The sequence below is a fragment of the Cuculus canorus genome, chromosome 18, assembly GCF_017976375.1.
Source record: "Cuculus canorus isolate bCucCan1 chromosome 18, bCucCan1.pri, whole genome shotgun sequence".
NCBI lineage: Eukaryota > Metazoa > Chordata > Aves > Cuculiformes > Cuculidae > Cuculus > Cuculus canorus.
Genome location: NC_071418.1, coordinates 1,552,502 through 1,566,078, shown reverse-complemented (window position 1 = coordinate 1,566,078; position 13,577 = coordinate 1,552,502). Strand labels below are relative to the sequence as shown.

At 39.4% G+C, this 13,577-nt stretch overlaps 1 protein-coding gene across 9 annotated transcripts in view; it reads left to right on the top strand.

Moving 5' to 3' along the window:
• Positions 1-13,529, top strand: part of MBTD1 (mbt domain containing 1) — a 30,259-nt gene extending 16,730 nt beyond the window's left edge. For 8 of the 9 annotated variants that reach the window (XM_054083507.1, XM_054083510.1, XM_054083504.1 and 5 more), the window contains 9 exons: positions 271-359; positions 1,688-1,922; positions 2,713-2,768; positions 3,012-3,116; positions 3,919-4,066; positions 6,631-6,713; positions 7,041-7,275; positions 7,909-7,986; positions 8,944-13,529. In XM_054083507.1, the coding sequence (XP_053939482.1) occupies positions 271-359; positions 1,688-1,922; positions 2,713-2,768; positions 3,012-3,116; positions 3,919-4,066; positions 6,631-6,713; positions 7,041-7,275; positions 7,909-7,986; positions 8,944-9,062 (1,148 nt within the window). In that variant the 3' untranslated portion in view covers positions 9,063-13,529. The remainder of the gene's footprint in view (positions 1-270; positions 360-1,687; positions 1,923-2,712; positions 2,769-3,011; positions 3,117-3,918; positions 4,067-6,630; positions 6,714-7,040; positions 7,276-7,908; positions 7,987-8,943) is intronic. The other variant, XM_054083511.1, reaches the window with a different exon arrangement.
• The last annotated feature ends 48 nt before the right edge of the window (positions 13,530-13,577 follow it).

The window sequence follows — 13,577 nt, the reverse complement described above, 5'->3', positions numbered from 1 at the left end:
GTTTAAGGTCAAGGTGGAAGCAGTTAGCTAATCAGCGTTGTGAACATGCACTGATTTGATTTATAATTTGTTATTAAATCCTTTGCCCTGACATACCCATAAATTTAATCTTGGGTAGCATTCATTCTCTGAAGAGGCTTTTGTCATTATTGTCATCCAGGCTTTTTAACAGTCATCTGGGATTTCTTCTTTACATATTCCAGACTCTATTGTCTCTAACGGACACAATTAAAAATCAGTGGCTTATATTTTCCCCTTCATTTGCAACAGCCATCCAACACAAATACACAAACTGGAAAGCTTTTCTAGTGAAACGACTTACTGGTGCCAAAACACTTCCTCCTGACTTTTCTCAGAAGGTAAGGCTGATGCAATATCAATGATGTACTGTAAAGAAATTTGCAGCACGATGTGAAGAACTGAAGTATTTTACAATGGCACATTGACTCCTTTTATAGTGTAGGTGATACAATAGTTTCTTCCCTTAAATACAGTTTCCCATGGAGTATCTCATCTCCATTTATGTCCACACTTGTCAATATGTATTTGGAAAACTGCTTCCTCTAGCAGAAAGTAATTTTCTTTAAAAATAACCTAGTCTGTTTTAATTTTAAAATACCCCAATAGAGAAGAAATCTAATAAGCTACCCCGTGGTATGTAAGCAAAATTAAAACTCACTTTTCTAGTTCAGGAATTAATTTCTTATGCAATATTTCAAGAAACTGAAGAAAATTTATTCACGTAGCACAATTCTAGATGCAATGAAGGATGTACTTGTGAATGTGAATGGTTTTCATCTGCTCTGGACTATGTTTCTTACCATCTGTAGGTCATGTCTCTAATGTAGCAGCTGCCTGTTTAGTATGCTGTAAGGTTACTGATGTTGGGAGGGGGTGCATAGCTTTTAGTAGGCGTACAAGACTGGTTGTATTGTTGTCTTGCACTGCATCTGATGTTTATAGGAAAACCAGCCTAGAACGAACCAGTTTGCAGTTGCTAATTTCTATTTAAAATTGACTCCATTGGACGCCAACTTAACGTTGGCAAGATCTCAGTGCTTTGGGCGAGTTCGTAATGGAAGTGGCAAGTGACAGATACTGATTTTTAAACAAAATGTATTGTCACAAGGCAGATTAATAGCTATTCCCATTCTGTTCTTTCTTTTTGGTATATTATGAAGACGCATTTGCAAGTGCCCAGCTTTAATCGTATTGAAGGTTTGTTTTCCATACCTTTTATAATAAGGTATTTATAAGTATTTTAATTATTCTTTTAAAATGCTATAACTTGATGGATGACAGAGAAAAAAAAACACCTTGGGATTGGTTTAGTTTTGTTAAAATGTTTTCTCAAGGTTATTTTATCCATTGTTGACAACTGAACCAACTTAAGGTCAATGGACAATTCCTTTCACCTATGTGAGAATTGAATTAGGGGCTGTGCTTGGCACAGTTATAGCATCGTAGGATCTATTCTACTTAGTTTGTTATTCTACTAGTTTTCTGAAACCTTTCATTTTTTCCTCATGTACAATGAAAGATAAGTAATAATTTGTCATTTTTTCAGGTTAACAGGTGCTTGAATTGCATGGAAAGTGCATTGGTGCTGCACTTTAATAGGAGAAGACAGATGACTGAGGGAAAACGGTATATTCTTACAGAATGTTGTTTTTTCTTCCTCTTTAAGGTGTCTGAGAGTATGCAGTATCCATTCAAAACTTCCATGAGAGTAGAAGTGGTTGACAAAACGCACCTTTGTCGAACAAGGGTAGCGGTTGTAGAAAGTGTCATTGGGGGACGGTTAAGATTGGTGTACGAAGAAAGCGAAGACAAAACTGATGACTTCTGGTGCCATATGTACAGTCCACTCATTCATCATATTGGTTGGTCTCGAAGTATAGGACACAGATTCAAAAGATCTGGTAAGCTTGTTGTGTTTGAGGCGTCTCTGTGGGCAGTGTTGGCTTGGAGCAGTTTGGTTTAAGCAGATACCATTAATAAAACTAGCTTAGTAGTGATATTTTAAGTTCTGTAACGTGGCCCAGGCATTTTAATAATTGTCTGATATTTGAGAGTTTCAGTTCAAAGTGTAATTAGTGTATTTTGCAGCATTGAAAAAGGAACAGAAGTTTTCAGTTGATATGTCACTATCTAGAAAGATGCAACAATAAGCAGTCTGGGCAGGAAGACCTTGAACTGCAATATTCAAACATGACAAACATAATTTTTCATGTTGATACCTGGGATTACACAGTCCTGCTCCACAAACTCTTAGTTTCTTCACATTTGACTCTTGTGCAGTACAATGTGGACTAGTTTCCTGTTAGTTACTGATTTTATATTTTTACTTGCAAGTTTAAGGACTATGTGTTATTTTTAAACTGCAAGATTTACATGTTTGAGATGGGCAGGGAAGCTTTAGTGACAGTCTAACAGGTGATACAGTTTTTCTTGTATCTTTGAATCAATTTTCTAAGACAATCAAGTGGTCTTGTAAACACTGGGGGCTTTTTTTCCCATAAATAAGATGGTGTTACAGAGATGTTTCAAGTCACTAAGGATTATCCCCTCCAGACCTTCGTGGTAGTCTAATCATAAACTGTGGGCCTTCCCCACCGATGATTGTGTTGTTCTAGTTCACATAGTCAGGCAAACACACTGTCTGCTCTATCAACGAAACTTCTGAATAGTATGTGCTGTTATTCCTCGTAGATATTACAAAGAAACAGGATGGACATTTTGATGCACCTCCACATTTATTTATGAAGGTGAGTTTGCTGCTTTCTCAGAGCTGATCGAGGCTCTTTAGTTCCTGAAACTCTGTGTAAGTCATGGAATTATGCACAGCACAAGCATTCGTTTTTTGAATTTGAACACTTGCCTAATTGTCCTTGTCATGAGCAGAGGTGATAGAGCGGGTATTTCAGCCTGCTGCTTTGGTAGTGTGGGGTTGTGGTTTGTTCCAGGCTTATGAGGCTCTCAGCTTCTGGTGCTGTTATGTGATTCTTCAGGTAAAAGAGGTTGACACAGCCGGAGAATGGTTTAAAGAAGGAATGAAACTAGAAGCTATAGACCCCTTAAACCTTTCGGCAATATGTGTGGCAACTATTAGAAAGGTAAGAAAACAAATGTGTATTTGGGGAAGGCAGATAAGTATCCTTTTTTCACTCACCTTTATTCAGATTTGAAACAAAAAGCTCATAATGAAAGTAAATGCAGTTCCTTCATAGGGAATGTCTATTAATTGTTTATATAATTGCTATGAAAAAGAATATACTCATGTAAATATTTTTATTTTGACTTTAATCTCTGGATATTCAGCCTTGCCTTTAATTAGAATATTATACGTTTGTGAGATTTGTTTGTGTGACAGCCTTCTGCTAGTCATAGCAAGTGTTTCACAACTGCTTAAAAAGAAACCTCGTCTTGCTTTGTTGTAGATGTCTATGAAGACATTTTAAGGATGTACTTTTTTTCTAGCTTGATTGAAGGGGGATCCCATCCATGTGAAATCTATTATGAAAGGGGAAGGGAATGTAAAAATTAGTGTAGCAGGATGGCAGAACAGCACCAGTGAGGGGGTGTGACTTTGAGTCTGTCCTTGCAAGCTAAAGAGTAGAGTGAACTATAAAGCTTTAGAAGTAGAACTGATGTTTGCAAGGAAGATGGGCTAGAGATCAGAAAAACAAGGTATTCGTCTCAATACTGTGCAGTTAGCAGAGGTACACGTGGCAATAGCACACACCTTCCTGAACACAGGTATGACTGGGGGTATGTTTTGTTGTAATTGAATGTCCTTCTACGTGTACTTCCATTATGATTAAGTTATTCACTCTTTTGAAACATGGCATGCTGTCTTTCTAGCCGTATCACACAGTCAAAGGTATTTAATGTCAAATTCTGTTTTTCTTCACAAAGGTTTTAGCAGATGGCTATCTTATGATTGGGATTGATGGCTCAGAAGCAGCAGATGGGTCTGATTGGTTTTGTTACCATGCCACTTCCCCTTCTATTTTCCCTGTTGGTTTCTGTGAAATTAACATGATTGAACTAACTCCACCCAGAGGTACTTGTAGCATTCTGACCACATTGTGTTTTGAATATTTTGCAGTGATATTGTATTTGCCATATGCTTTGTTTCTTAACTCAGTCGACAAAATTAATGTCATTTTTTAGGACTTTCTTAAATCTGAAACAAATACAACAGCATAACTTCAAAATAATCTAAAACAAAAATAATGGAGTTCTCATTTAGAAAAAGTCAGATTGATCATCTGATTGATTCTTTGGCAAAAGTCATTTGGTTTTGCTGTCGGAAGTGGAGGACAGCCGCTAGCCGAGTTATGTGTCCATCAAGAGAATGGGGAGTAGGGTAGGATGGTTCAGAATGGCTCCTTGCTTGGGAAGTCGCAGCCACCAAAAGGATTAACAAACATTGTGAGGGATCTCGGGCTTGGGGTGATTTGCAACGCCACCAGTTAATTTTTTGCAGAATATGCACAAAGCTAAGCTTTGAGGAAGCGGTGGTTAGAGCTGTGCTGTGTGATCCCTTCTGTGAGGAAGAGCTGTCAGTCCACCAGCATCTACCCCGGTGGGGGACTGGTTTGCCTTCACTTTTCCATTTTATTGTCTTGGTCTAGGGATTTATAAAAAGGACTGTAACGAGCTGTGCAACATCAAAAACCATTGTTATCTGCTGGGGCTTTTCTCCTCCATTCTTATTCTTGCAGGCTTCCGCTTACGCTTATTGAATTATTTTTCTAGGTAATAGCTACAAAGACAGTGTAATGCATCATGAAGAAAATAATTTTGTGTCATTTTCATTATGAAATACTAATGAATATCTGGTCTTTGAGTATAAGGAAAGTGCAGTTGGACAGATTTACTAACATTTTATTAGTTCGTTTATTGGATTTATTGCCTAAAAATTCATGGGCATAATCAACCCTCAGAAATGCACAGTGCGAGAGTCTGTTGGAAAAGGAAAAGTGTTTGTGGGAGGGAAAAAGCATGCGTTTCAATGCTTATCAATCAGTTTAGAAAGAAATACATTAAACTGATGATGCAGAAAAAGGAATAGGGGAAAAAACTCACTTCTGTCATGAAACTTTTTTTACTCTTCACACACATGCAGTAGTCTGACTTTCGTAGGTAACACACTTCTGATACATCTGATTCTTGTGTAATGCCAACCTCATCCTTTATATGCATGTATATTTTCCCTTTTATTGCGATTTTCCATAACTTTCCTGTATCATCCACCAAAAGGCAATTATAAATCACACAAACGATAATCTAAAAGGGATCTGAAAGAGGAATTGGCAGGAGTAAAATACAGAACATGATGCACATTAACATATTGATTAGGATCAAAGTGATGAAAGTATCTTAGCTCTAACAAGAGGTATTTTTCAGATTATGGGCTGAAAATGGACAGTTTCTTAATTCTGACTACAGTAAAAAGGAGCACATGCACATCTCTTGTGTGTGTAGGGGGAGAAGTTTGGCTTGCATACAAATATCCTGGTCTAGCCGGAGGAACGGTGCATTAGAAAGAGAAGCATTAGTACGCAAAACTGATACATTAGTACCCTTACTAATTGTGAGCTCTCCAGTTACATCTGTTCATGCAGGTACTGCACACCCGATGTGTACGTTTAGCAGTGTGGGTAGCTTTCAGTTGCTGTGAAATCATTGGATTTACATTTATACAAGCTCATTCCTTCCAAACATTCAGCAAGAGATGAAGGTGATAAAGATGCTTAGACACTTTCAAGAGCCTGGGGCATTTTGGGCAGTGACCGTTAGCTCCCTGGTGAGTCTGGCCCTGCAGCACTGAGCTGTGACTTAGTGGGAGCTCTCTAACCCTGCTTAGATGAGATCCAGCTGTTCCCACAGCGCCTTGTGCCATCCCCGCTATGCTGCGATATTTTTTCAGGATGTCCAAAAGTAAGACCAATCTTTGAACCTGTTGTTGCTCCAGCTGGAGTTTGGGGATTGTTGGTTTCAGCAGTTGAAGTTGCCCAAAGTAAAAAATAGTTCTGTTTTATGCGTGTTCAGCAGATGAACAAAAACTAAATATGTTCAAGATTTTTTAATTTTTTTTACCTTTATAATAGGTTTTAAGACTGAAAAAAAAAAAAAAAAAAGAATAATCCTGTTATTTTCCATGTTGCTGTTATAGCCTTCTTTAAGTGTTAAAATATCCATGCTTGGTCTTGCCACTCTGTTCCTGACAATTCAAGCGTCTTGATAGTGGAGCTCTTTCCCCCCAGGAAAGACACTGGATGGGCTCAATTACATGATCTGTTCTGGGTCAGTTGTGTGGGGCATGTAAAGGTGAAGGATCTTCGTGGACAGAAAGCTTCAAGTATGAATGTTTAATCTTACCTTGAAATGACACTTTATATTATCCAGAAGTTCATTCACAATGTTTGTTGCAAATGGGCAGTGTTCAGGTGCCTGTCTTGTCCCTTAGACCAGAGCTCACAGAGTGGAAGTTTCTGATGTTCAAGTTTTGCTTTTTTATTGTCTCTTTAGCCGTAACGCAGTGCCAGTACACTGTTTTTATTACTGTTCTTATGCATAGAGTTTGCAGTTGATGTATGAAAATGTTGTTTAAATTCACAGGTTATGCAAAACTCCCTTTTAAATGGTTTGACTACCTCAGGGAAACGGACTCAATAGCAGCACCTGTAAAGCTATTCAATAAGGTAATCAACACTATCCATGTGTATTTGAACTGTAGTTAGTGTTATCTTTAAATATCTGTTTGCGTAGGCCAGGGGATTGACCAGTTCACTCAATACAGTTTGGAAAACCAAGACAACAGAGAATTCTGGAAATAAGAACCATTTGAGTGTAAGTTTGGGTATTTCTGAAATGTTAAATAAATACAGGGGTATGTGAAGCTTCATAAATGATACTTGGCATTTACCTGATTAAGTTGACCAAAATATTCATTTTGGTGCTGTGCTTGAACCATCTTAATTAACCTGTTCGGTTACTGATGTTTGCCTTGTTTGTGTTTGCTTTTCCAGGAAGTCCCAAACCATGGGTTTCATGTTGGAATGAAACTGGAGGCAGTTGATCTGATGGAACCTCGCTTGGTATGTGTGGCCACAGTAACTCGCATTATCCACCGTCTTTTGAGGATACACTTTGATGGGTGGGAAGATGAATATGATCAGTGGGTGGATTGCGAGTCCCCAGACCTCTATCCAGTGGGATGGTGTCAGCTAACTGGATATCAACTACAGCCTCCAGCACCACAGTGTAAGTCCCTGTTTTGCAAATGATCTAACAGTTGCTTGCTGGTCCTCGTTCATGGGTGATGGTTTTCCTAACTTCATCCTTTCAAGTTAGGTCACAAAACATAACAGAAATAGAACTGTTTCTTGCTTAATGCTTAGAAATAAAGAGTTCTAATCTCTTCCACCTTGACTTTTAAAGTACTTCTGTGGTTAGCTATTATTTTTTAACCCCAAAAGGGGCTTATTTGATCCAGGGAGAAATTGCTTATCATTTCTGGATAATATAACTGAGAAATTTGTATTAGTTTAAGATTGCAAGTATATTTGCTAAACATACCAAATTTGATGGAATTCGGCATGTGCTTAGCTGTGCATGTGCAGAAGTGTTTGTGTGAGAAGGCCGAAGTGCATCGAGACTTGTAGGTTGTTTTCTTATAACCTGACCTGAACTGTCTTTCAGGAATTGTCAGCTGTTTAGTGGGAGGGTACGTAGCTACTGTTAGTAGTTTAATAGGAGGCTTTTCCCTCACTGAAGGATTTCTGCCTTGGTTCATTCCCAAAAGGAGAAATTTTGTAACTGTGTAGCAGCTTTGATACATTCTCAAGTGTTTTTCTAAAATACTGAACTTGACCTTGAATTCTTGGGTTTTTGCAGCATCGAGAGATAGCCAGTCCAGTTCATCGAAACAGAAGAAAAAAGCTAAATCGCAACAGTACAAAGGACATAAGAAAAGTGGGTGACAAAACACTGTTTACACTTTCCTGCTGTTTAAAAACATCGTGGTCTTTCCCATGTTGTAGTTGGGAATGTTTCTCAGCATTGCGCTGCTGCTTCTGTCTGCTGTCTGAGGAAATTAAACAACAAAATTCGGGTCCTGTTCAGGATCTCGCAGTAGTATTGTTCAAATGGAATTCAGGTGCAGAGAAACTGCTGGTTTGATAATATCCAGAGAAACTTGAGTGCTATTGCCTTAAGCTAGGGAAAGACAGCTATATCAGTAATTATCTTTGTGTAGGACCTGTTCTTGTATGGTTCTGGACTGTCAGAGCTGATTTTGTTCAGCAAGCTATGCCAGACCATCCTGCTCCTTGTGTTGTCCCTCTCCTTCCACCTAATACCTCTGCAAGAGTTCATTGATATCTCTTTTACTACAGTAAGTAAGGCTCTTACCTAGTGCCATGGGAAGGAGATCTGTTCACGTGATATTTGTTCTTTGCTTCTCATTCACCAGAAGTAAATATGGGCTATGGAAGTAAGAACTTCTGATAGTTTTCTTTTCCAGACTAAGAAATCTACTTAATCATCAAAAGATAAGAGAACAAAGTCACGAGAAGTTATAGTTGGCTGCTTCCTGCATGTTTTTTCTAAGTAGGTTATGGCAACAGCAGTGCTGAGTCACAGGGAATGATGCTAAGAAAATGCCTTCTACAGCCTTTTATTGTTCAGCCCTCGTAAATTAAAAAATACATAGATTGATTTTGAAAAGGAATTCAGTCATAAAGCTGTACAACACAGTAGTAATGCTTTCGTATAAAGCTGATACCAGGTGTTAAAAGAAGAATCACTAAAATGCAGACTATAAGAAAAAAGGAAATCTGAAGTCTGTCCTCAGTTTAAATAACAGTAAGTAAATTTAAGGAGAGGTTGTGCTTGCTTTGAGTTTGATAATATTCATCTTTTATTTTTTAGTGACTTCATTGCAGCTGAAGGAGGAGTTGCTTGATGGAGAAGAGTACAGCTTCCTTCAAGGAGCATCTGACCAGGAAAGCAACGGATCTGCCAGTTACTACATCAAGCAGGAGCCATAAGGCAGCTTGGAAAAGTGAGGGGCGGAACATTTGGATAGGAAACGAGCCTTTCTCCCGGAGTGACTGATCCTGCTCCCGCTTGGATGGTACAGTTTGTGCGTGACTGTACCCGGGGCACTTTGTGAACTGTAGAGATGAGTTAAGACTCAGTTGAGAACTTTTTGGAAGGGCGGGGAAACTATTTTAGTGAAAAAGATTTTTCAATTTATTAAAAACAAAATCGGACACTTTTGTGTTGTATTTGAAGCTTTTGAAAGAATTTTGTAATATTTTCAAGTTCAGATTTATTGTGCATTGTTAACGAGAACTGAGATTCTAATTTTTTGGTAAGATTAAAGTTTAATTAGCATGATTGTGGGAAGCGGTTGGAGGAAGCTATAGTTGCAAATACAAATGAACTGTCATAACAAATGAACCTTTTTGGTACAAGTTGAGTCTTTCAGACTCTGGTGAACTGCACTGGTCACGCCTCTGCTTTTTTTATTGTGAAAATAAGGCATCGAAGCCCTAATTTTAGAGGCATAAATTGTATGTGGAAGATAGTCCTGTAGCGCTCTACTCAGTGAGTAGCCCCAATGGAGCCATCACCTGAGGAAGATTTTAACTTTTCAAGGTGTTTTTATTTAGTTTGAAATACTTTTTTCTGTATAAGTTTGCTTTTTGTTTTTGTTTTCAAGTTCCTTTGGGTCTGATTTGGTGCCCGTTAACGTCAGTAGCCTTGTCTCCATTGATTGCGATGGGCATTGGATCAGGACTATAAAGCTCTTGCTTGTACACGGATGTCTGTAGTCTTGGAATGCTTCGGCAAATGTTTACAGAGCCCTACGCCAAACTGGAACTTCAGAAGATTCCCTCATTTGGATGATTACTTTTAGCTGTCAGTTTAGACTTAAGAAGAAACTTAGGTGGACAGTAACTCAGGCCTCCCTTAGTAGCAGGAAGGAAATTCTGAGTATTCGTCAGATCATTTGCTTTTTTCCATTCAGAAAGACCTAGGTGTTTCCTTAATATCTGAAATGTTTCTTTCTGAACATTCAGAACTGATGTTCCATGTGGTTTCAGGTGAGCTGAAAAGAGCCATGCATTGTGGATTAAAAAACCCCTTTCAGTTCTGCACAGCCTGCAATATTTATTCCTTGCTGCAGAGGTGTAATACGGAAGGTGAGACGTGAACAGTCTATAAATCATATACTGTCCAGTGTAGAATTCATAAACTGAACTTGCTTATTGTCTGGAATCCTGGTGTCATGTCAGGTATCCCATGAGCCCCACCTGCTTAACTGTCCAGATGTTTTTACAGGCAAAAAATCAACATAAAAAGGTGAAAATTACTACCGGTGAAATGTTGAATACTTTAGCATGAGCTTTTAATTTGGATTTTATCTTTCCGTGTTTTTAAACTTTGTACATTTTTGTAGATGTCATTTGTGGAGTTGATCAGTGAAGTGATTCATCAGCCCTGCAGAGCTGGGACTGGAGAAACGTGCATCAAGAGCTTTAGCTTTTACCAGTGAGGTTCATTAACTAAACTCTCAGGAATTAACTGCGTGTGTTCTGTAAGTGCTTCTGGGTCTTGGCAGGTCCCTTCAGAGCCGTACAATGATCATCTGACTTTAAAAAAAAACAACTTATAAATGATTAACGCCTGTGTTCCTGCAGCCTAAGAAATGCTTTAAGGACATCAACCCACGGAGCCCCAGGAGACCGTTTTTGTATATTGTTGTTTGAGCTTAACACACAAAAAAAGTGCATAGAAAGTTGAAAACCAGCAATTTGCTTATTTTCTAAAACATTGCTCTAACTTTGGGTACATAGCGTTGGTGATATGCACAGGTTTACCTCATTCTATGCAAGAGGGGTTAACTATGTAAAGTTTTGTATTTACTACTGGAAGTAAAACATGTCCTGTACAGTGTAGGAATGTCTGGAATTCTTTTCTCCCTTACTGGTAAAATTTCTTAAATAGTGACCCCTTTCTAACAACAGCTTCTGATCGACAGGATCTGGTTATCGGATTACAGCTATCTGTAGCTTCAGGTGATAAAGACATGTTAGCTCTCCGAAACAGCCATAAAAAGGACTTTGTCGGGCTTGGTAGACTTCAAATACATCTGCTTGGATTCTGACCCCCCCCCCCATGGTGTTTGTTTGGAACAGCCCGGAATGGAGAAGTAGGATTAGTGACCATTGTAATGACACTTTGAGCCTTGATTATTGTTTCCCTGTGTTCTCCATTTAACCTGCTGTAAAACCCAGCTCTGCAAGCATTGATTGGGTTTGGTAAGTACATCTGTATTGATTTCTTTAATGCAGCAACTTGCAGATCCTCCCAGTCAGCTGGATCGAGGTTGGCACGATCTCGCTTTCTTCTCTTGTCAGTAGCTTCTGGCTTCAGTAGAGAAACTGTCGCAATAATTTATGTTTCATAATGTAAAGGTTTGGGCTGGTGATGAGCAAGATGTATTGCCAGGTCACTGAACCTTGGGCTTTTGTGCGTTGCCCAGATTCATACCCGATTTCCGTGCTGTAGTCCTCAAACATCAGGAGGGGAAACTTAAGACTGAAGTTGAACGCGTCCTGTGTTGGAAAAATGCAAGAATCTGGCTTGAAGTCTGTCTATCTTTGGGGTGTTCTTCAAAAATAGGTGGCGTTTTATTCATTAAACACTAATGTGTGTGAGGCGAGTTGACTTGCACTCTCAGATAGGTGCGACTTCAGCAGGAGCTGACATTTCTCTGGTGTTCCTGAATTCAGAATGTACCCCAATGGTGTAATTGTCAAGCTGAGGGAATCTATCCTGAGCAAACTACATGACGAACGAATTGAAGTGGCGCTGATGTCCGTGGTGCAGGCTGCACGGTGTCTGTAGCGTTCGTTGTTAGCGCGGCTCTGAGTGTGTTTTTCTTTGCTTTACCTGAAGCCACGTCCTTGGCTAAAAGAGCAGCGAAGTGTCGGACGTCTGAATTCTTCACTGGGGTCAAATTCATTTTGCTATTTGGCATAGCAGGATTTATAACCATCGGGCAGCACAAGTCACAGACCGCACTTTGCAGCTGCCCTTTTGTTGCTCAAAATCTCTGCTGACCCTTGGGTTTTATGTTCTCTTTAAGTACAACTCTAACCTTTTCCTTGCCGCATCCGAGGAAAGCGAAGGCAGTTACCGACTCCTTGTTCTACGGATACTAACACGGGTTTCAGTGTTTGTTTGTTTTTTATTGTTGTTTTCTGTGATGTGAATACCCTCTCCCATCACTATTTGTACGATGGTGCTAATATATTTGGTAACAATCCTTTATCGGGAAGGGATTTTTACAAACTGTGATTTCAACTGATTTTTTCTTCCTTTTAATTTTCATATTTAAAAAAAGCTACAGCCATTTATACAAAAAGGCATCAGCTTTGGCCCCTGGGAAAATGTTGGGGCGGGAACCAAGATGAAACAAATAGGGTTTTTACATCATTTCTGTATGTATTTGATATATCGATCAATATCTGTACAAATTTAATCTTTTATTTTCTTGGTAATTTGTGTGGTCAATGAGAGAGAGTGTTTAAAGCTTTCTCATGCAATGTACATAACCAAGTGAAAAAAATGCTTTTGGAGAAATTAATGTTACTTTCATTTTTACAAGACTGCAGATTTTCAGCATGGATGTGAAAAGCATTAAAATTATAACTTTGTGTACAAGATGAAAATAATTCACTAAATCTGCCTTTTTTACACAAAATAAAAATGATAAAAAAGCCTTTTTCTTAGTAGTTTTGTTTCGAAGGTGTTCCTTGGCACATTCACAAATGCATTCCAGCTCGTTTCTCTTCCCAAGAAAATGCAGATCCAGGAAGAAGTTAATTTGTAAGACTGTGAATGCTGTAAGGAACTGGGGGTGAGGCTGAGCACAGATGAAGCTTGAGAGGCTCTGAACACGAGCTGAGGTGTTTGACGTGAGGATGTGCTGTTGGGTAAGTGCTTAACAGAGCAAGCGTTGCTCCTGGTCTCCTTGGTTCGCAGTGGGTGTTAATAGTTGTGTGAGGAGGGAAAGTCTGTAGGATCACATCTCATTCAGTTTTGCTGTGCTGGAAGTGACTCCAGTACCCCTGTATCTCCCCCTCTGCAACCTCACTTGGCCACCAAAATGTATTTCAACTTCACGAGTTATCTCCCTTCCAGTACAGAGGGGCTCCAGAAAAGCTGGGGAGGGGCTCTGGATCAGGGAGAGCAGAGACAGGATGAGGGAGAATGGTTTTAAGTTGAAAGAGGGGAGATTGAGATGAGATATTGAGGAGAAATGTTTTGCTGTGCAGGTGGGGAGGCCCTGGAACAGGGTGCCCAGAGCAGCGGTGGCTGCCCCATCCCTGGAGGGGTTCCAGGCCAGGTTGGATGGGGCTCCTGATCCAGTATAAGGTGTCCCTGCCCATGGCAGGGGTGGGGCTGGAGGGGCTGTGAGGTCCCTTCCAACCTAAACCATTCCATGTTTCTGTTTTTTATGCCAATGTGTCTGTCCATGGAAGCTTGTG